We start from the raw sequence: 24,191 nt of genomic DNA, 5'->3' as shown, positions 1-24,191 counted from the left end.
AAAATTCACTCTAAACTTGATCTTAACTCAATTGAAATTCAATCTAAATCTGATCTCAGATTTAAACCTGAACAAAACTCATTTGAAACTTAGTCTAAACCTATCAGAATGCATTTGAAATATAGTGCAAGCCTGATCTAAACTCATTTGAACCTCATACTAATCATGACATAAACAAAGTAATTCAGCCTAAACCTAATCTAAATTCATTCAAGCCTCATTCTATGCATATTAAGTCAGAAATTCAGTCTAAACCTGATCTAAATTAATTTGAAACTCTGTTTGAAACTCTGTTTTAACCTGATTTTAGCTCATTAGAAACCCAGCGCAACCAATCTAAACTCATTTGAAACTCGGTCTAAACCTGATCAGAATACATTTGAAATATAATCTAAACCTGATCTAAACTCATTTGAAATATAGTCTAATCCTGATCTAAACTCCTTTGAACCTCATTCTAAGCATGATATAAACTCAAATTGTCAGCCTAAATCGGATCTAAATTCATTTGAAACTCACTCTGCACCTCATCTAGACTCATTTGAAACTCAATCTGAATCAGATTTGAGCTCATTTGAAACCCATCCTAAACCTGGTCTAAACTAATTTGAACCTTGGTCTGAACCTGATCAGAACTAATTTGATCTGAACTCATTTGAAACTAAATCCAAACCTAATCTGGACCTGTGTGAAACACAGTATATTATTATATGAACTCATTTAAATCATATCTAAAGTCATGTGAAACGAAAGTGCTATGACTGCATTTCCGAGTATTCCAGCTGTAAGATCCAGAATGACAGCCAGGCTTGACATCATAGAAAGAAGGTCCAAGCCCTTTGTGTAAACAAGCCGTGGTGAGGATCTGACAATCGGCCTACTTTGTATTCAGCAATGTTACGTTTGGCCCTCCTCAGCTTCATTTGAAGTCGTCAAATTGAATAGGAAGCAGGAAAATCCCACCGTGAAGAAAATGTGTGATTACACGCCTGTAGTCGTGGACGCAGGTGGCGGCCTCGGAGAAAGCTCGCTCGCTTCATGCCACTTTGATGCAATGCAGTGTTATCAGATGGGCCGCTTCATCGGGCGTGGCAGGGTAATTAAAAAAAATGTATATGAAGAGGAAGAAAAGCGACTTTGAGCGAGATGACGGATTTATTTTCAATTTTGGGACTAGGGCTCAGTGAAATGGCATTAAAAGAAAATCAGCCAGTTTAAAATGCTTTTTTCCTCTTTCGCTTATGGAAAGAACAAATCACTACGACATTCAAAAGCACATTTGCGACACAGCACAGTGAGCAAGTGTTCTTTATTAAACCTTACCTTCCTCACAGTTCTGTGAGTTAGAGTTCGAATCTTTGATTCTCCCATGTGCCAAAAAAGTTGTATGCCAGTATACCAGTGTTTCTTAATTATATTTGATCTCGTTTTTGAGTGAGTCATTTCATTATGTAATTGTTTTATATTTTACACATTGAACCTTTTTTCTATACCTCATCTTTTCAAATATCAAATGTGGCCCAAGAGAACTTTGCCCACCCCCTTGTCTAAACGCATCTTTTTGGCTGACATTTTAGCGGCTGTTGATGCATCATTGAAAAATCCTTCAAACGGCGCCACCGATTGGTTGGGATGTCATTCTGGATGTACGTGTATGTTTACACCTGACAGTTAAATGTTATTCTAATAATGTATGTATTATAGATATCCTGAAACTCAATGAGTACCCCCAAAAGTTTCCCCCGACCCCTGACTAGATTCACTCATTGACGTGACATTGAGAGGGATGCAGGAAAAAGGTTAAAGGACCTATGCCTTAAATTGATCATAAAATTGTCCGTGTTGGTTTGAAGCGGCCATTTTAGATGAATTCCTCTTACTTTGACAACCTCCTACTACCAAAATGTACCCAAATGAGCCCAACGCTAAGACAGGTGTCCCAGATCAGATTCCCAACCAATGTGCCGCGCTTTGCAGATTAGTGTGCTGTGGGAAATCATCACGTGTGGTGCAAAATCATCTATATTTACTACAAATAATGGTTCTTTGCGCCACTATCTTACGTATGTCTAGCGATATATTGTAAATGTGTACTTATAATATTGTGGAACTCTGTCCTAGATAGATGGGAGAAAATTAACAAATTGTTAAATTGTGAACATTCGTTGCCTACACTATGTCTCTGCTATGACCCCCCCCCCCCCCCCACACACACACACACACACCTACCCACTTGTAAAAGTCTTTGAGTTTCGTTGCATTGCTTTTCTTATGTTGCTATGTGCTGAGGTGTTTCGTTCCACCTCCCATAAGACCACGGTTTAGCAGTTGATTTTATTCCCGTCTTCAAACCTCTAGTTCTCAATTTTTCTCATCTAAGGAATCGGGGAGCCCTCTTTGGGCGTCCCGTCAGTCCTCCCGTTCCTGTCCTCCGCTGTTTAATGTCACAGTTTTTTTATGTCCCTTGGTTAGGTTGAAACTGAAAATTTGATTTAGCTGCTCTGTACTTGTCCAACGACGATAAAAATTTGATTTCCACTTCTATCGAAGGATGGTATCGAAGTTTAACAATCAAAAAGGGTGTGCCAGTAACCCTATATTACTTAGAAAGTTGATGAAAAATGAGCCCGCGTCACCAGTTTGACGGATCCACTCAAAAGTGGGTGAACATGTCTATCATAAAAGTCTGAAGAAAATTGAATAGAAAATTTACTACTTTTTTTTTATACAACCCAAACATTTCCTCTATAGAAACTAGGTTTATTATTATATTATATATATTATATAATATATATATATATATATATATATATATATATATATGTATAAAAATAATAATAATTAAAAAAAGGAGAGTAATGATGATGTCAAATCGAATGAACAATACTGAGCTTTCCTGAAGAAAAAAAAAAGAAAAAAGAAAAGAAAAAAAAAGAAACTAGGTTTATTAAAATTAGTTTTACACGCAATCTTTGTGTATTGCGTTGTGTAGTGAATGTATTTAAGTTTATCACCCTTTAGAATGATAAACAAACTCAAAAGTGCATTGCCGTACAATTTAGAGACAATAATCTTGCATCGTGGCTATTTATGAGTAACTAGACAAAGTAAATATTTGACATTTACGATGAAACAGTTCTTTTGATCTCTTCTGCTTTCTTCTCTCTCCACAGTGGTGGTGTTGTACACGCAGGGTGTGGAGTGCAAACAGTGGCGAGAGGTAAGAGCCCCGCCCACCCATGATTCTCTCATCCCACACGAGTCACCTCTATAAGGCACACATGACCACCCACTCTGTGTTTGCGTGCGTTTGTGTTTACATTGCTAATTACGTTGCAAACATTATGGCGTCTGCTCCAGCGTAATGCTCGCCCTCTCGGCAATTGACCAATTGGCCCCAATTTGACCCAGTGGTCAAATTGAAGCCTGTTTTACTAACGAGACATTATGACTATGCCTGGCTGATTGCTTTCTAGTGGATATTGTTCCACTCCAGTCCACTAGATGGCAATAATGTGTACTACAAAGTGGGAACCAATTTACACAGCTTGCAGGCTTTTTGTTTTGTTTTTTTGCCACGGCAAAAGATTCTCAGATGAAATGTTGTCGATTCCCTCTCAGATATTTACAGATGACAAATGAAATGTAACCATCCATTTTCTTAACCCCTTATTCTTCACAATGGTCGCGGGGCGCGCTGGAGCCTATCCCAGCTGGCTTCGGGCAGTAGGCGGGGTAGACCCTGAACTGGTTGCTAACCAATCCAGGAAATATAATATAATATAATATAATATAATATAATATAATATAATATAATATACGTATATCCATCTGCATTGCTTATCCTCACTTGTGTGTGTATACTATACTCGAACCCTATCCCACCTGACGCTCAGCACCACTGGGTTACAGTCACGAGCGAGATCTGCGAACTTGCGGGCCTGCAGGTGCTGTTGACAGCCCAGTCAAGCTGTGAGCTATTGATAAAGCTAAGTGGTGCGTGTAATGTGTTTTTGTTTTTCTGGAGGATTGGTGGGCTGGTTGGCATACGTTTCTCTTTCCACCAAACTGCAATCCAATCATTCCTCCGGAGGACAAACTCTCCAACTGGTTGACATGCTTGTGGATAAACTGAATTTCAAGCTCATCTGGAGAACCAATTTTCAACATCAGTGTTTATAACACGTAACGTGTTGCCATTAAATATTTCAGCAACCGCTGCGACCCAATCTCAGTACTTGTCATGCCCGGTAACACACTGCCACAACCACTTTCTGTATGGATATGAGGACTCTCAGGGTTTAACTCATTCACTGCCATCGGCGGCTATAAACGTCAAAAATGCATTTGAACTATTTATAGTAGATTAACTTTTTTTTTTCATTTTGTTAACAAGAGTATGAAAACCTAGAAAAAAATGTTTTGTACATTGTTGTTGTACATTTAGAACAGATATAAAAATTTTGATTAATCGTGAGTTAACTAGTAAAGTCGTGCGATTAATTACAATGAAAAAATGTAATCGCCTAACGAGATGATTATTAAAAATTAGGGGCGTCAGGCGATCAAAAGTTTAATCGTAATTAATCGTATGACTTCAATAGTTAACTCACAATTAATCACACATTTTATATCTGTTCTAAATGTACAATTAAAAAAAATCTAGATTTTCATACTCTTGTTAACAAAAGTAGGAAGAAAAAAGTTAAACTAATAGAAATAGTTAAAATGATTTTTTGACGTTTATAACCGTCAATGGCAGTGAATGAGTTAAGGTGGAAAGGTATGTAGGTGGATGCAAGTACTACAAATAAGTTTCCTGCTCAAAAATCTGTTTTGGCCTGCTTTCGCGTATTGTGTATCGCCACCTTTCTGGACCAACATGTTGAAATAATGATGATTTTATCTGAAATTACTCACAGATTTACTTACTTACTTATTTATTTACTTACTGCCTGTTTAGTAGGACGCCAAGCTAATATACTTACAGCAAGCCATGATTTAATCTGTTGTATGAATGGATGTACAGAATGTGAATACACATTTATTGTACCTTCTGCTATCTAATGAAATAAATATCACGTAATAATCAGGCCTATATGCCAATGGTTAGCTTTTTATAGCTACTCAGCATGGCAAAAACAAATGCATGGTTCAAAGACTCTCCGTTACTTCCACTTAGAACCCAGGCTAAACTTAGCTCCTCCTCGACATTCAAATATGTCAAGACCAGTTAAGATGTATCACTTCAACATAATCTTTGACACCAGTTACTAGTTTCCTATTAGCCAGGGGATTGGCGCCATCTTCTGGCATCTTAAGAACTTACAAGGGGGAAAAAAAACATCTGAGTTCATCTAAGGTTAGCTTCCCCAGAAAAAGAAAAAAAAAAAGCGCATGGATGCATTTGTGAATAGTGAATTGCAAATAGGCAGGAGCTTACTGTACATAAGTGATCATTTTCAAAGAAATGAAATGAAACTGGATAATTTCCCACGGCACAGCAGATGATCTCTCATGGCAGTGCTTGGGAATCAATGATCTAGCGATGCTGGAAAATGAATGAAGTCAATGAACATGCTCTCTCCCACTTGCGATTATGAAAAAAATGAAGACGACTACTTGACTAGTCTGCAGCCCAGCCTTGAGACGACATCACAAACAGAGCGCAGATCGTACTGTACTTCCGCTGCTCAGTCTGCTGCTGACTCCGCCTGCTTTCTCATCCTCGTTGCTGATGAAGGCTGCTGGCCGGCGGTGTAGCGCCACTTGGATTGAAACCTCTCAATCCTGTCTCTGCCTATGAGAATGAAAAGTAGCAGTTACATTTTAGCAGCCTTGGATGCATAAACATCCCGGATGCAGTAGTAACAGCAGAACGTGTGACTATTCCACCGAGACTTGCATTGAAGTGGTCCGGCAGCAGTGGTGCAAAGGCGGCGAGGCGCTATTAATTGAATTAGTGTAATTTGAGCCTATGAAGTATTTTCCTTCGCCTTGCTTTTTTTTGCAGCAGCAGCAGCATGATTGTGCAATCATTGAATGTTGCTAATCCAATCACAGTTGATGAATTCATATTAGCTGGGTGGAACAAAATACCCATACTGTGATAGGCTGGGAGCACTTGATTTTTGATTGGTTATTTTTTTATAGAGACGGATGGACGAACGGACGGATGGATGGATGGATGGATGGATGGATCAGATGTCAGGGTGCTATTGTGTTTACACACCAGGTGTGATTGTGTTTCCATTTCAGGTGTGACTGTGTTTACACGTCACCTATGATGGTCTTCATAAATCAGGTGAGATTGTGTTTACGTGTCAGGTGCAAGGTTATTTTAGTTAATGAAATCTGATGAAACAACTCAAACTAAAATTCAAAAAACGATTGCGTTACCGAAATAAAATAAAAACAAAAATGCTTTTTTAAAAACGAAAACTAACAAACTACTTTTTTTTTCTTTTTTTTTCTTTTTCTGGGAGATCTCAGTATTGATCATTTGAAATGTCATCATCATTGTTCTCCCTTTTTTTTTTTTTGTATGTGTGTTTGTGCGTGCGTGCGTGCGTGCGTGCGTGTGTGCGTGCGTGCGTGCGTGCGTGCGTGAGAAAGAAAAAAAAATAATAAGAATTCCCATACCGTTCACCTAAACCGAACACTTCAAAATCCAGCCAGAGTCGTGGGGCCGCCAGGAGACCCGAAGGGGGACCAAAGAAAAGAAAGAAAAGCGAAGCCCAGCACCGACCAGACACCACCCACCGGGCCACTAACCTTCACCAACCCCAGAGACATCTAAACTCCAACAAATCAGGGAAACCTCAAGGGCCCAAAGGAGAAACTGAGGAAAGGTAGAAAGGACAGACGAAGCAGAGTGAGATCCACAGACACCCGCCTCCACCGAATCAATGACCTGAGGGAGAAACAAATTGTGTCTGAGTCTCGATAGATGCTGGTGTGGTGGATCTAGCATGCATGAAAATCTCCACCAAAGAGGGGCGCCGTCGACCCCCGCCAGGACAGAGCAAGCGCAACACCTCAGGGCCCCCCAGGCCGCGGCCGCGGCCGCACCAAAGGACGACCCCCGGGCCCCGCAGGGGCCACCGGCCGGAGAGCAAACCCCGGAGCAGGAGCGCCCCCCACGCCAACGCGGCCCGCGCCCCCAACCCAACGCAGCAGGACGGGGCACTGCAGGCCCACCAGGCACCCCACCGGCCCACAACCCCCGCTCCCCCCCACCCCCGCCACCCACCCCAACCCAGCCCCAACCGGCCCCAGGTCCCCAAATCCCCAGACACCCTCCCCACCCCAGCACCCCCCACCCCGGCACCCCCACCACCACCCCCCCACCAACCAAGCGTATATTTATTTAGATATAAACTGGAATAAAGATGTTTGAAATAGTGTCACACGGAAGTGACGTCATCAAGCAGCAGCCAATAGAAAAGCACTTTCAGAAGACATCGCTCCTAGGCAACAATTTTGCGTGCTTGACTTTTTCCTCCAGTGGTTTGGCTCGCCTGCTTTTTCATTTAACTCAGCCGAAATGCAACGCTAGGTAAGAAATATGTAACTTTTTTCTTTTTACCATGGTGTTTACTAAATATTGCGCACAAGTAATACACTTTAAAAAAACTAACTAATACTGAAACTTAATAAAACTAAACTAAAACTAAGCATTTTTTAAATAACTAAAACTAATAGAACCACCCTGAAAACTAATTAAAAATAACAACAACAACAAAACTCAAAACGAACTCTAAACTAACTAAAATGAAAAATCCAAAACAATAATAACCCTGCTCAGGTGTGATTGTGTCTACATGTCAAGTATGATTGTCGTCACAAGTCAGGTGTGATTGTGTTTACAGGTCAAGTGTGATTGTGTCTACATGTCAGGTGTTATTGTGTCTACGCTTCAGGTGTGATTGTGTCTACATGTTAGGTGTGATTGTCTTCCCAAGTCAGGTGTGACTGTCAGGTGATACATTTGTAGTGGATGGACAGTGTTTACTGTACTCTATATCCTTATCTCTCAGTGAACAGTATGGATGTGTCCACATTGGGTATCAATACACTCGCTGGCCAACATCTAATTATGCGTTGTTGCACATGTAGACGAGTTGAACTCATGCTCGCTCTCTAATTATAATACACAGCCCATGTGATCACGCTTATCATCCTAGACTGTACGGACGTGACATGGTAGTCATGTCACATCCCCACAATTTGTAGCACTGTCTTGCCAGTCCACATATTGATCCAATCCAACTCCAATGTAATATTGTTGTTATATATGCTGTTGTTTTCTCAAACCTCCTTTTGTCTAACTGCATTTGTAATGAATATCCCTCCTAGCACAAACAAAGGGAGCATATCAATCTCAGACTATAAAGATAAGTTAATGTATACAAATTATTGCTTAACAGGACAGGTAAAAAAAAAACACTTTTGAATGTGACATGAATGTCAGTGTTATCCTCCAGTTCGTTCAACACAGTGTATCTAAACCATTGTTTTTTGTTTTGTTTTGTTTGTTTTTTACATCCTCCCACACATGACAAAAAATCACAACAGAGAAGAATGGAACAGACTGTCAGTACTTTATTTTAACAAACCAAGCGTGGGCAATTTTTTTTATCATCTGTTGTTATTTATGCTAGTCAAAATTGGGTGCATAAATTCAACATTAAACTGTGAGTTCTGCAAAGTTGTATGGAAAGGTAAATGCAATGCTATAAGTAACTGAAATGTTGTTTTATTTTTACTACAGTATACTGCATTGTTAAAAGGTTAGAAAAACATACATGGGAAACACATCAGAAATGGACAATAAACATGAGAAGGTACATATATGACAAACAGCGTAAGGAAAACATACTGTACATGTACTTTTCTAGACTTTTTGTGCAATAATTTGATCATTCTTTTTCATTATTACGGAAATATTTTGAGAGAAAAGTATTTTATTTTAAAATGTGTTTTCATTTTTGTGGATGTGCTGTATCGCATTCTGATATGATCAAATATTGTATATTCTATTTTGCCATTTCTTTATGTCTGGACGTAGTTTGGGAGAACGGAGGTGATTGACAACACGCTGAACCCAGACTTTGTCAGGAAATACATCCTGGACTACTTCTTTGAAGAGAAGCAGAACCTGCGCTTTGACGTGTAAGTTATACACTTTGGTGAGCTCCTCTAAGGACAAGTCAAGGTCGACTTGTGCGTGATCCAAATATTTCTCACACCTTACCCCCTGATACACATCCAGCAACGCAGAAGGGAGTCAATACCCATTTTTCCATTTTCTATACATTTGTCAGGGAATAAGAGACATTTTAACCTTGGGTTAACTTGAAAAAATATTTGATTCAGTACACTACACAATGCTGTTTGTACTGACAAGTAAAAAAAGAACATTTTGAGAGAGAAATATTTGGTCTCTTTATGCACTTCAAACACGTACTGAAAATATACTGAATCGTATCCCAAATTACGCACTTCAAACACGTACTGAAAATATACTGAATCGTATCCCAAATTACGCACTTCAAACACGTACTGAAAATATACTGAATCGTATCCCAAATTACGCACTTCAAACACGTACTGAAAATATACTGAATCGTATCCCAAATTACTGGCTTATAGCAGCGAGTCTGCGACGTGTTTAGCCACACTAACTAGCCAGCCAAGGCTTGTTGCTAGCTAGCTAGTGTGACGTGACCAGGGATGAGAGGGTTACTTTTAAAATGTAATCCATTACAGTTACAAGTTACCTGCTAAAAAATGTAGTTAGTAACGTAATCCAAGTACCATAATATTAAAGTAATGTAACTGGATTACTTTTGGATTACTCCAATATTGAGTATGCTCATGAAGACAAAATAAAAATAAATATCACCACAATATATATTCTATACAATGTGCCCCTGCTATTTGCGGGTGATTGGGACCCGGCAGTCTAAAAATAGCAAAAATCCTTGTGTAATTAAAAAGCATGTAGGCTATTGATTGATTGATTGATTGATTGATTGATTGATTGATTGATTGATTGATTGATTGATTGATTGATTGATTGATTGATTGATTGAAGGCCATATGCTGTTTTCGAAAGCAACCACACCTCATATAGATAGATAGATAGATAGATAGATAGATAGATAGATAGATAGACGGACGGACGGACGGACGGATGGGCGGGCGGGCGTACTGACTGACTGACTGACTGACTGACGGTCATGCATACATGTCAACCCATAAGGTTTGTCCGTATTTCTTACGGATTTTTAAGTGTTGCAAAAGCATACGGGCGTATTTGGAAATGAATACGGATTTAACTGTTTTCATGAAAATAATAATATTAGTATATATTGCTTACCCTTTTTAAATTTATTTAGTATTTACTGTCGGCTACGTGCTACACGTGTGCATAAGCTCGATTTAAACAACAACCGGTCACAAAATCTCGTCTATCGCGCGAGACTTCTAACAGTTTCCTGACATGCGCAGTTAAGAAATTTGTGTTAGCGCGAAAATTGCGAGTCGTTGAGAAAATGGGGGACAGGCCGGCCAAAAAAACAAGATACACCGGACGTTTTCGTTCGGAATGGACGGATTTATTTAAGGTAATTGGTCCGTCAAAACTTGGAGAAGAGTATGCATCATGTTCGCTTTGTTCACGGGACATTAAGGTTGCGGCATCTGGCATTTACGATGTCAAAGAACATTTGAAATCAAAGTTGCACGAGAGAAATGTGAAGCAACAAAAAAGTCAACCGTCCATGATAAAATTTGCTCGACCCAATGGACCAAATGAACCCTCTAAAAGTATAACTAAATCGGAGGTTCACAAGTTCATAAGTTCACTCCAACAACAGACCTTGAAGCCCTGAAAGAAGAATTTGAAGATTATCAGCTCATGGAAGATGATGATGATCTCTTCTCCACCAAGAATGGCAAGCCCAGAAGAAATGATGAGGTTTGGGTGGATATCCTCAACAAGCAGACAGTGATGGGGGAAGTAAGATTTCCATCCATGAGGAAAGTTATGGAAGCTGTGTTGTGCCTGCCACATAGCAATGCAGATTGTGAAAGAGTGTTTTCTCAAGTGAGAAAAATTCACACTGACTGCAGGAAGAATTTGAACACTGACACTCTAACAGCTTTGCTGCAGTGCAAAATCAACACTGACACATGTTGTGACATTGTTCCAACAAATGAACAAGTTCATTTGGCCAAAAAGGCAACTTATGAATACAACCAAGAACATTGAGCTGTGTAACCTTGTTGATTCACCTTATGATGCCAGATGGCAGTCACTGTGATATTTAGAAATCTGTTTTTTCTTTGTGCAATAAAATGTCATTTGGAACAAGATACTGTCAATGTCTTCATATAAGAAAGAAAGTAAGGTAAGATTAATGTTATTGCATGAAACAGCTTTAGTATTGATAAAACTGACATAAGGATTTTTATGGGAAAATAAGGATTTTATGGGTTTGTAATACAGGTGGGACCAAATTAGGGTTGACATGTATGGTCATGTGACATCAACTGCAAAATGAACTTTTATCCCAGTCACAAGTTTAGCCGTGTATATGTTGTGTATGATGTTTAAATAGGGAATTGGTGGGAGGAAGATTTGTTTGGAAGGTGTAACTCACATTATGGTTGTAGGCTAGCGGGCTAGCTAGCAAGAAGCTACAGCGCGTAGCATGCTGCTGGACTCTCAACTCAAACTTTCGCTCGGAGTAAATTCCAGTGAATACCGGTCGCCATTTCCTCCTCCCGTCCGTGAAGCTTTTTCAAACTGCCCGCGCGTGGAGGACACAACTAGTCAGTTTGTTTGTTCCCACCTCCCCGACATGTAGCAACGGTCCTACTTGCGCTCCCTCTCTCTGTCTGTCTCTCTCTCACCCTCTTTCGCACTCTCATCGTAGAAATTGTAATCCCTCAAAGTAATCCCCATTTTTAATAAATGTACCTGTAATCTGATTACATGTTTTTTTCCTGTAACTGTAATGGAATACAATTACTTTTTTTTTGCAATCTGATTACGTAACTGCGGTACATGTATTCCGTTACTCCCCAAACCTGGACGTGACGTAGGCAGCATCAAGCTTGTGTGTTGTGAAAAGTGTGCCGTGCCACGTTACATGCCGACTGTCGAAGCTTCTTGGGATTGTCTTTGTGAAAAAACTTTACAATCTGTGATTCATATAAACCTCAAATGGTGTGGTTGCACAAGTGTGCACACCCTCTTATACTGTAACTGATGACTGGTGTTCAAAACGTTCCCAATCCTATTCGGACTCATGTTATGAGTCAACAGATACATGCTAACATTTAAAGTGCTTCTAATTAACCTCAAATAAAATGTATCTACTCTTATAGATTCTTCCTGACATTTTTGTTGGCTTTTATTAAGGCACATGTGGAAAAAACAGTGTGGGAATAAGTGCATAATGTGTTTCCTTTATACTTGACTTAGATGAGCATTATGAGTGTTAATGAGTGACTGTACTGCCAATATAAGACTCTTGCAGTGCATTCTGGGACTTAGTGTCTGCAGTTCATGCATTATTTGCAATATACTGCACTAACTCGTCATTTTAGTTGAATTTTGAATATTTTGCAGTCAAAATTGTGCCCCGCAAATCCGCTCCTCATGCTGAGAAGACGTTAAATATTCCCCCATGTCCTTATTCACTCTTCCTCTAACCTGACTCTCATTTTCTCCTCGTCTCGCTTCTCTCCTGAGGAATTATTCATTGGCACTGTGTCTCAATAGACGGCTATGAGGGTGATACATATTTCATATCAACTTTTATCCTTAATCTCCCCCACTGTCAAAGTATAGCAAGATTTATAAAACTTGCCAAGATCCCATGTGCATGGCCCTTTTGTACACACACACAAAAATAGTGTCATTTAAAAGTACATTGGTGTGACCGAACATTTTTGTTTTATTGTATAAACTTCTGACAGCTTCCCTCCCAAATTCCCAATCCAAATATAATTTAGAGCGGGATACACAAATACAAATCCTAAATGGCCCCAAACACATTTAATTAATATCAAAAAACATTGTGACATTGGCAAGTTCCCATATTATGCTCTTATTCTGAAAGGCAATGTCTACTTTTTCCAGTAGTGAGTCACTTTCTGAGATATTCATGCACGTAACTTTGACACATAACCATCACGTAAAATAACACGTTCTTTTGCAACAACTAATATTGAATGCTATCAAGACACTTTCGTGTTATTTCTTACTTTGTCACTGAGGTCCACCGCGTTATATATAGATCCTTTATCCCAGTGAAGAGGTCAGTGAGGTGCACTTTCATTTCCAGAATCAAATAAGTGCCCGTCGGACTGACCGCCCAAAATTCCTCCTGAAACTCAGAGATATGTTACGAAGAGTGTCTTCTTTTGTCCCTTGTGGACTTTTAGGTCTCCTGAGAGTTTTGTACTCTTAAAGAATTCATTTGCATGCTATGGTGATGGAAGTGTGGATTTGGACAGCAGGGATTCTCTCCTTCGCAATTACAGGGACTCATTTACATCTCTCTTTTATCACAGGAGGAGGAGGAGGAAGGGGGTGGGGGGGAGTGCCAAGGCCTTCTGGAGTTTAATTACTTTTACGTTGATTGGCAGGCGTGAGCGACTTAAGGCCTCGTTTACATAGGATATATTTTTTCCTCAAAGAAGACACATTTTGCATCCCCCCACCACACACACACACGCACACACCACCACCACACACACACACACACACAATTAAAGAGTTCCTAGGTGCCTTGTTTGCGTCAAATCTGACTTGGCTTTACATTAGACAACAATAACAACAACAACAAAACGTTCTTCCACCATGCAGTTTGATGACTTTTCCTAAAGTGAAACACATAAACCGCAAAAGTTTTCGAATGTCAATCAAAATTGGCTGTAACAAACTGAAATGCTTTCTTTATGCTTCCAGATTTGATATTGATTCTAGAAGTCCCGAACTGGCCAAGCATGTAAGTAAAGCTCCTTATCTGTGGACCTGGAGCTTAAAGTGCACGTCATGCGCCTGCAACGTGATTCATCCAGATTTTTTTTTCTTTCGTTTTTTTAATATGTGCATGTCTCGAACCTTTTGGTTGTCTGCAAATCAAATTAGAAGTCACATAAGCACTTCCATTTGAGCAAATGGTGTATCATGTGCTAAACTAATTAGTTTGCTTTTATTTCCATCTCTGACAAAGTGGAAAACATATTTTTTCAATTCCCCTGGAGATATACTAATCAAAGATGCAGTTGCAGCACACACTCAAACACGCAGAAGTTCCCCACTTTTGTTTGAAATGAGGAATTAAGGTTTGTGCATGATTGCTGTAACGTTTCAGCACATCGGCGTTCCAATTTCATTTTCCTAGAAAAACAACTAAAAACACTGAGATTAAATTTTCTAACTTTTACTTTGTGCTGAACAATAACAAAAAATATATATTTTATTTATCTTCTCTTTATATCCAATCCTAACCTTATTCCCATACCTAATGTACCTACTGACAGATCAACTGACTTACCTACCTACATACCTACCTACCTACTCACCATATTTAACCTACCTACCAACCTAATCTCATAGCTAATTTACCTGCTGACCAACCCACTGACCGATCTACCTACCTACCTACCTACTGACCGATCTACCTACCTACCTACCTACCTACCTACCTACTGAATGACCATCCAACTAACCAACTAACTAATTGATTTACAGACCAACCAACTGACATAACTAATGAAGCTGCCAACCGACTGACCAACCTACCAGCCTACTAACTAACTAACTAACTAACTAACTAACTAACTAACTAACTAACTAACTAACTAACTAACTAACTAACTAACTAACTAACTAACTAACTAACTACCCCAAACTGTTCCTTCCTACGCACCTACCTACCTGCCTAATCTCCATACCTAATCAACTAATTCTCCCCTCCCATCTACCTTAGAGCGGTATCTCACAGTGCGACACAGGCTTGCAAGGGTGTGCGCATGTAGTGATTGATGGGTTTTCTTCAGGTTACGTTTGAGATTGCAAAGCGTTGCGAAGACACTTACAAACCATTTTTATGCTGTGGCCATCACATTTGCCATGGCCATGAAAATTTCTTCGCAAGCATAAAAATGGTTTGTGTGTGTCTGGCAAATGTCTTTGCAACGGTTTGCAATCTTGAACCAAACCTGAGGAAATGCCAACACTCGCTACATGTGCACACTCTCGCAAGCCTGCGCCGCTCTGTGAGATAGTCTTTACCTACCTACCTGGACAACCTATCTAACATTACCAAAAGAAGCTACCTCGCACCAGCCGACCAATCCAAGAGACCTACTGCCTAACCTTCCGAACAACTGAAAAAAAAAAACTACCTACCTACATACTTAATCTCTATGCCTAACCCATCTGCCCATCTACTTAACCCCCCTACCTAACATTAACAACTTCCCTCCTTACTTAATGTGTATTTTGAGAGGAGAAAGGTTTGCTTTGCATTCAACCAAACATTCCAGCATCTGCATTGCTTTTTCATTTTCTTTTGTGACATTTTGCTGTGTGCTGCAGAAGCAGGTGGCTGCTAAAAGCCTTTCTGGCCTCGGTTGCTTCGTACGCTTCTTGTCATTTCATCATCCTTGCCATTCAAGCTCTTCCTCCACCCCTTCACCATTATGCCCTCCCAATCTTTCCCAAATCAAGCCTTTTGCTCTCCATCTTGCTTGATGATGATTTAAGTAGCGTGTGCCTTCTGTTCCATGATATGCTCTCTTGTGTCACTGCTTCTGCTGCCCGGTCTCTCTCTCTCTCTCTCTCTCTCTCTCTTGATTTCTTTCTTTCTCTTCCTTCTCCTCCTCTTCTTCTTCCTCCTCCTCCTCCTTCTCCGCACTTGGGAAAAAGCCGGCCGACTTTAACGTACGTGCCTGCCTCAGATGTCCTCTCAATTCTGACTGTACTGCTTTTAATGATGCTCAACTCCTTTCTTTGTTACTCCCGCCTGAACGTGCTGCCTGAATATGCCGCCCGCCCCTTTGCCCAAACCTGCGCCCTGTCTCCATGGCACTCACTGTCCCCCTCATGGCAGGACTTCCTGGGACAGGTCCACTGCACACTGGGGGAGATTGTGGGCTCTCCTGCGAGTCGCTTGGAGAAGTCTCTCGGGTAAGCTTGTCTTTTTAAGCACCATTATCTGGTGGGATAAAGATACATGGATCTGGTTTTCATAGTCATAACGGCCTTCTGAGGGAAACCCTGACTATGACGTAGCTCACAAAACGAGCTCAAGGAGCTTTTCAAAAATCCTTGAATATAAACGACGCTCAATGCTCATCCGTATGTGTCGCATCATTCCCGCTTGATGTCACCCGTCAGAACAAAGTCGAGGCGATGATCAATATGTCTACCCGCTATAGCCATCTGTGTCTACATCAGTCTGCATCATAAGGCCATGTGCTCACGAAGGCGGCGGCTAATTGAACACGACCGAGGGCTTCCACAAAGAAATGATTGTCATTAGCAACGCAATCTAGCGGGAAGAGTTGATTGTAAGCGCTGTGATACTCGGGCTGCTACGTCACTTGATCTTTCTTTTCATGCTTTAAAAATGCTCACTTTCATTGGTTTATTATGGACATAGACATTTTTGGGGGGTTTAAGTTTTAAAAGGCAAAAAGTAAATGAATTTTTGGTATCTCGTCAGGTGTGATTGTACTTAGATGTCTGGCGGTGTGATTGTCAATCATTGTGCTTACATCTCAGATGAGAAGTCTTCACATCAGGTCAGTCAGATGTGATTGTAGCCGTTTCTCAATATATAAAATATATTGTCATTACAGGTAGTCCTCAACTTACGTACACAATGGGTTTCGAGAGGTTGCTTTTAAGTCAAATTTGTTTGCGAGTTGAATGACATTAAATTTAGTTTAAAAATAAAATGTTAGGAAATTATTATTTTTAAATATAAATAATAATAATAAAAAATAAAAACGTTAGGGCATTTATACTAAGTGTTAAGTATTCTTCAAGTAATTGTGTGTGTGATGTTTAAGTATCTTATTTTGAAATCTATGCTTTTAATTTACTTCTGTTTTCTGTTTCCGTTCGTCATTCAGCTCATGCACTTGTTTTTAGCTTGTGCAAAACAACAGTAACTTATTGCTGTCCGTCCAAAACAATCTATCTGAACATAAAAGTTATTTCAAACAGTCACTCATTTTTCACAGGGAAACCAACATGACATTGCCAAAAACATGTCATCTCGATTCTTCTTTTCCAAACTCCTGGTGAGCTGGATTGCAACATTTTGTGGTAAATAGCGCCAGCTACTGTGCAGGAGGGGCATAACAGTTAGTTGGCGTCTGATTGAAAAAAAATGCTGGCATACTGCAATGCAAGACGTGCGCACCTGGTGGGTCCAATCACATTTGAGGGGGCCCAGTGCCACCCCGGCGTCCAAGGTGGTGTATTGCATTGTGTGCAGTTTGTCCGTGTGTGAGTGAATTTGAACGCATACACACTGAAGAACGTAGAGTTACAGTCTTACGAACTGGGCGAGTACAGTCTTGGTAAGACCGGTCTCAGAGACCGTAATTCCTAAGAACTAGTCTGAGCTCTTTGTAATTGGCAGTGTGTTTACAGGTCAAGTGTGATTGTCTTAATATGTCAGGGTGTGATTATGTTTATAGTTGTAGAACATAGCTTGTAGAAAGAGGGACAGACAGACAGACAGACAGTCTTAAGACATTTGGATTTAGCACATCTCTACACAGTTTTCCTCCTTCACACAACAAAATACGGCGATGGTATCGCAAGTCTTCCCGTAAGTACCCTTTGGTGCTGATAACAGGATGAGAAGCAGTAAACCTCAGGCAGGCTGTGCACACTTTAACAGTATTGATTCTGCTACTCAACTGATGCAACATCTCACTTAGTAGCAAGAGAAAGTGACGATAATTCAGCTGCTGACATGATGAATACAGTCGTTGATAGGTTTCCATTCGGCTCTTTCCATTGTGAAAAAGCTAAAAGCAACATTCGAATAAACAATGGTTCGGCTCCATTTCCTTGTCTTGCAACCTGCCGTTCTGAAATAGAGATTGGAGAAATGCAAGTAGAAAAGAAATGTGTTAGCTATGCTTTTAAAGGCGCCCTCCCCCAAGGCACATTGCTTCAATGACCTGCTTTCAGAGGTCCTATTTTTTTTCCAAATTGAAGTACATGTACATGTTCCCACAGCAGATGCAGGTCTATGTGAAATATGATCACAATGAACCAGGCTTGACACATTCGCCTTGCAGTTCTGAGGTTGTGGGTTTGAATCTCCAACTTTCCAAAGTTTTTATTTCATTTGGACTCTTTTGTTTTTTATTCACTTAGTTATAATTAAATTTTAGAACGTATTTGTTAAATACTAATAAAACCTTTATTTTTTTCAGAAATGCTTTATTTTAGTGTCATTTCATTAGTTTTAGTGTTAGTTTTAAATATACAGTATGTGGAGTATTTGTGGTAATGCGAGATTTAAAAAAAATAAATAAAAAATTTAAAAAAGAGAAAGCTCACCAAGTAAACCTTTTTAACCCTGATAGCTCATCTATGAATGTTTTTATTATAGTTATAGTTGAGTTTCAGTTATTTTTTAAAACACACTCTCATTTTTATTGTATTTCGTTAGCGAAAGTGTATTTTACATTTTTTGTTAGTTTTTATTAACAAAAATAAGTGTATAGTTTATGTTATCCTTGAGCTTGAGTGGATTTTCTCTCTACATTTTGAAAAAATATATGTTAGGTGCATCGAACTGACTTGTTGTCTATTGCTGCCCTGCAATTGGCTGGCAACCAGTCCACGGTGTACACCAGAGGTAGGCTCCACCTCACCTGTCAAGCGCTATCAAAAATGGTTATATAAACCAGGGCTTTTCTTCTTTTTAATCGATTTGTATCCTTCAATATAGCACTAGAGGTAAACAGCCTACACAATAATCAAAATAGCAGGTCCTATAAATATTTATTAAGACAGGCAATGAAAATCCCGAGCCTGTGTTTATAATCTAATGAGAGTCATGCATGGTTGTTGTTGTTGGTTGAGCTAATGGAAGGCTAAACGGGTGACTGATGCAGGTGAACGATACATGCAATGTTTGGGATGTTGTGCACAGCTCGTGGGAAGTGGTTGCATATGTTACAAGATAATGGAGTTCATTATTCAGATGGCATTAACCTTTTATTGCTGGCCCGGCAAATTACAGACGCTCGCTGGAACATAGGAACACCTCTGAGAATAGCATGTGCATGAAACATTTCACCGCATCCATTGAGATGCTGCAAAGATGTTAGAAGTTGGATCGAAATGTATTCCGTCGTGATGGTCCCATTTCCATTTGATTGACTTTCTTGACAAACTTTTCCTTTGAGATCAATTCTATTTGTAATTTATTCCAAACTGCCTCCATTGTTGTGGATTTTCTTGTTTTGTAAAGATGAAGCGTTCAAATTGTGTCCGTTTTTTTTCTTCCATGGCTTGTGCGCCTTCACCGCTACGAGGAATGAAAGTTCCCCGTAGCAGCGCTAAAGTGAACCCTCGCCGCTCGTCAATCTATTCATCGGACCAAAATGAAGTGTGGATTGTATCTACTGTCTACTTTTACGACCGCGGGGAGGTCAAAGTGACCCTGTGTAGCATGAGACGAATGCAATGATTCAGAAGTGGGCTGAAACGGAAGTGCGGATGAAAGCCGGAACACATCTGTATATACAGAAGTCGTGGTTATACACGGTTATACACACACAAAAGGCACATTTATTAAAGGAATTACCAAGAAAAACTAAGAAATCACATACATAAAGATTTCCAGCCTTTCCTCAATGTTTGTTGATGCAGCCTCATGATGATGCCCCAACTATTTTTAGGTGGTTTTGCCCATTCTGCTTTACGGCGCATTTTAATTTCTCTCCAGAGATGCGCCATTCGATTGGCCGGGCTCTGGCAGGGCTACTCAATCTACATCCACGACAAACTAAAATATCTCTCTTCAATTTATCTGGATGAACGCATGTCACTTTTTAATGGGATTGGTGTCCTCTGCTGCACTTTGATTGGCCAGGCTGTGTTTGGGGGTGTGGCCTTGTGAAAGGTCAATGTAGCACTTATAGAGTTGATCAGAAGTGACTCTTCTCACAGAAGAGCATTTTGTGTTTTGGTGTCCTTTGAATTATCCGCTGCACTTTTAAGAAATCCTGTTGAGGTGAAGGATTATGGATGCTTATCAGTGTGTGACGATCAAGGGGATTAGTGGTATAATCCCCCTTTCATGCCTTGTGGCAACCTTGTGGCCTTCTTTTGGGGTGGGATGTGGCCGCAATGTTCACGTTGTGGCACCAAGCCAGATTACCTGCCCGCTTTCCGTCTCTGACTCAACTCTGTCGCTAGGCACATTTGATCAGTAAGCCCAAGGTGGATTCATCACCTGAGCCTTTGCAATGAAATCATTCTGTTCAGTGGCAACTTTCCATTTTCCTCGGTTTTAGGTTGGATTTACGCCGCATGCTTCAATTTGTTGCAATTATTTTCATTTTAAGGGGATTTATTTGACTTTTTGTTGTCTCTCTGGAATCCTTGCCCGCCCATCAAGTGTGAAATTAAACAACTAAGTCAAGTTTTAGTTTTATGCCTATTTCTGAAAATGTTTGAGTGAGGCAGTGAGGCTAATTAATAAATATTGCCAACGACATGATCATCAGCCGGGATGGCTGAAGTTGTAGCGTGAAAGAACCACTTTCACTCATCAACTGAAGCATTAAATGGTCAAAAATATGAATGTAAACAGCTATACATTTTGTTACCAGCATTAGCTTCTGGTAAAGATTTTATGATGATAATCCTGCAAGGTTGTCAAGGTCATGCCAATGTCATGTGCCACACCACCGCATTAATTGACAAGCATAATTCAATGGGTTGCTGGGGAAAAGCTGCTCATACATGGAGTGGCATTTGATGATAAAAATGTGAACTGTTGCTGAGCAGGTTAGTTGTAATATCCGTGTTCACCACTAGATGGCAGATCTCGCTTACCAGTAACTCCAACCCCAAGAATGTACTTGTCCATTAGAGAAGAATTGAAGAAAATGCTGTTTTTAAAGATGACTTGACTAAGATCAAATATGAATCAGATTACATATTCACCAAACTTAAATTTGTGTCCTCCAAAACATGGATATACTCAACGCTTAAAGGGGAAGTCAACCCGGCCGAAATGTGTTTCCTCCACAGGGTGTCCGGGCTTTCCCTTAGAGATAGAGTGAGAAGCTCGGGTCATCTCTGTGTCGAGCGGCTACTCCTCCGTGTTGAGAGGAACCAGTTGAGGTGGCTCGGGCATCTGATTCGGATGCCTCCTGGACGCCTGCCTGGAGAGGTGTTCGGGGCATGTCCCACCGGCGGGAGGCCCCGGGGAATATGGAATATGAGTTACGCATCAAACTTACTGTTGAGTGAAAATAACATCACAGATGCTCAGGTCTCAGGTAACAACCAATCACAACTCAGCTTCAGAAAACAGGTGAGCTGTGATTGGTCGCTGCCTGAGTCCTGAGCAACTGTGATGTCATCTTCAGTCGACAGCAAATGGCAAAATGGCCGACCCCTGAGATGGATAAAAACAGCTGGATTTTGCTTCATAACTCATATTCCACAAATGTAATGTGAATCAGAATGTAATGTTTAGACAAATGAGGTCATATAAAACATATTATTGTCAAGAAATACGGTTGACTTCCCTTTTGATAGTGTTATAAATGCGTATGGTGGCTTGTTAATGTTGATGAATGACGCATTGGGGTCCGACCTTTTAGTGTCCTATTCTGCACTGTGTTATACAGGTGAGTAATCAGGCTTGTTAATTTGGGGATTTGGGATGACATAGTATAATATTAAATAATATTAAGATCTTAACACGCACAAAATAAGCATCTTTGAAAGGGATTTTTTTAATGCAAGAGAGCCAATAGCACAGATGAAAAACAAAAATCACAGTATGTGGTGATTTTTTTGTTTGCTTCTAAGTTATTGTAGTGGAGGAGTTGATATTTAATATGCATTTGAGCATCCAATTACATTAACGTTCTTTTCTGTATGACATTAAAAAAGGACATATGCTCATATTTTGTCCTTTTTAAAAATGCTATTTATGTCATAGATCGGGTTAAGTAGTGTGGGGTCCAATGCTGATGAAATATCGTGGCATCCTCCATTACTTGAGTTGTCCATCCCTTACACCAAAAAACATCTGAATGATGGCTCGTATCTCAAAGAAATCAGAAGTAGAGTCACTTGTAAAAATGCAAATGCAAATATAGTTACAGTACATCTTTACAGAGCAAGGACAACCAAACAATAATGTAAATAATGTCAAATGGAATTTGACCCACAACATAGCAGGAGGTTTAAACCAAACCATGTACTGTATGTCATGTGAAATGTTTGTTCTACATTACTTAATGGTTTATGTGTCTTCTGGATTCTTCCCGAGCTTTACAACTGTAAACGTGAAGACCGCGCCCTGCACCAGCTGCTGTATGGAGAAAAAAAAAAATCATCTTCATCTTCTTGCGCGCTCACACTCGGACTGTTGAGCAGACAACCCTCCCCCCCTTCCTCTCGCGTGACATGTTGCAGCGTTGTTAAATATCAAGAACATCCCTCATCTTAATGACCTCGTGTGAGCAGCATCAACAATTGCTTCCTTCCTTCCTTCCTTCTGCCTCTTTTGGACTTTCATCTCACCTCCAACCACATTTCGGATACACAACGTCGCCATTGTGAAGCACCCTGGCCTAACATCAAGCAGCCTCCAGATGGTCACATTATAGAACTTTGCATACAGTGGAACCTGAGCATACATATTTATAAAGGTGAAATTAACACATTTTACATTTTTGACATCTATTTATTCAGTCAAAAATCAAAGGCAGAAATACAGCAGTGCCTTGAGATACAATTTGAATTTGTTCTCTGACCACGCTCGTTACTCAAAACACTCATATCTCAAATCATTCCTCCCCCTTTGATACGGATGAAAATATCATTAATCCGTTTCAGATTCTCCCGCTCCCCCTCCCTGCCCAAAAACATTTTTGTAGTGTGTTTTTAATAATGAAAACAGGACTACAGAAGATTGCACTAAATATAAACTTATTGTAGAAACAAAAATTTAGAGAGTTTTTGCTACGTTTTCTGCCCAATCCAATGGACATTACAGTGCTAAATGCGCATTGGCCACCTGGGGGCAGTACAATACAAAAATACGGATGTACATGGAGACGGCCACTCCTCGGTGAGCTGCAGATATGTTAGTTGTTCTTCGCAGAAGATAAAGAATGGATGCCTATGAGTAATGTAATATTACCCGCCATGAGTTGCTCAACTGTTCTTGTTTAAATGTCCATTGGAAAGGGTTATAACACCATAACATCAATGCAACCCATGTATGACGTTTTGCAAAACGTCATACATGGGCTAAAAATGGTTGGACGGCTCGTATCTTGAAAAACACACAGACTGCACCTATCCAACCACCTACCCACTTATACAGCATCCAACTAAAACTTGTCAAATAAAGCAGCCACCAGCACTAAGCACGCCACAATAGAAGCAAACCATTCAGGCAGTCATTATTGACTCAGACCTGAAAGTCATCTAAAAGCTGTGACCAAGTCTGCATATAAATGACCACTTGAAGAATGTCTCTGCAATCAACAATCTTCTGTCTGTCCAAATAAGACAGAAAAGCTGCTTCACGACTTCATTTTCAGTACATTGGATTAATGTAAAGGGGTTTTTACATGTTTGAAAAAACAGTCCAGAATGCTCCTTAAGTTCTTACTGCTACCAGGAAGCTGGACCACTTTACACCAGGTGTGGAACGGTTCACAAATTCCACGATTTGGTTCGGTTTTCGTTTTTGTGCTCACGGTTTTCGGCTACGCAGTTTTAGCAAAATTATTTATGTCTTGGAGTAAAAAGTGAAAGTGTATATTATTCACAGCTAATTATTATTATTATTATTATCATTTTAATAATTATTCTATTTATGCCAGTGGCATCTAGTGGCAAACATAACAAATAACTGCTCTTCAATTGG

General features: G+C 40.0%; 1 protein-coding gene across 3 annotated transcripts in view; it reads left to right on the top strand.

Annotated features, from left to right (window-relative positions):
* The window catches only part of cpne5a (copine Va), a 90,030-nt gene that overhangs the window by 12,487 nt on the left and 53,352 nt on the right, over positions 1–24,191 (top strand). Inside the window, exons 3-8 of one of the 3 annotated variants that reach the window (XM_077582062.1) lie at positions 3,174–3,220; positions 6,259–6,304; positions 9,071–9,174; positions 13,988–14,027; positions 15,956–15,970; positions 16,140–16,216. In XM_077582062.1, the coding sequence (XP_077438188.1) occupies positions 6,284–6,304; positions 9,071–9,174; positions 13,988–14,027; positions 15,956–15,970; positions 16,140–16,216 (257 nt within the window). In that variant the 5' untranslated portion in view covers positions 3,174–3,220; positions 6,259–6,283. The remainder of the gene's footprint in view (positions 1–3,173; positions 3,221–6,258; positions 6,305–9,070; positions 9,175–13,987; positions 14,028–15,955; positions 15,971–16,139; positions 16,217–24,191) is intronic. The other 2 variants (XM_077582044.1, XM_077582053.1) reach the window with 2 other exon arrangements.

The sequence above is a fragment of the Vanacampus margaritifer genome, chromosome 1, assembly GCF_051991255.1.
Source record: "Vanacampus margaritifer isolate UIUO_Vmar chromosome 1, RoL_Vmar_1.0, whole genome shotgun sequence".
In the NCBI taxonomy this organism is placed as follows: Eukaryota; Metazoa; Chordata; class Actinopteri; order Syngnathiformes; family Syngnathidae; genus Vanacampus; species Vanacampus margaritifer.
This window is presented reverse-complemented; position numbering and strand designations above follow the sequence as displayed.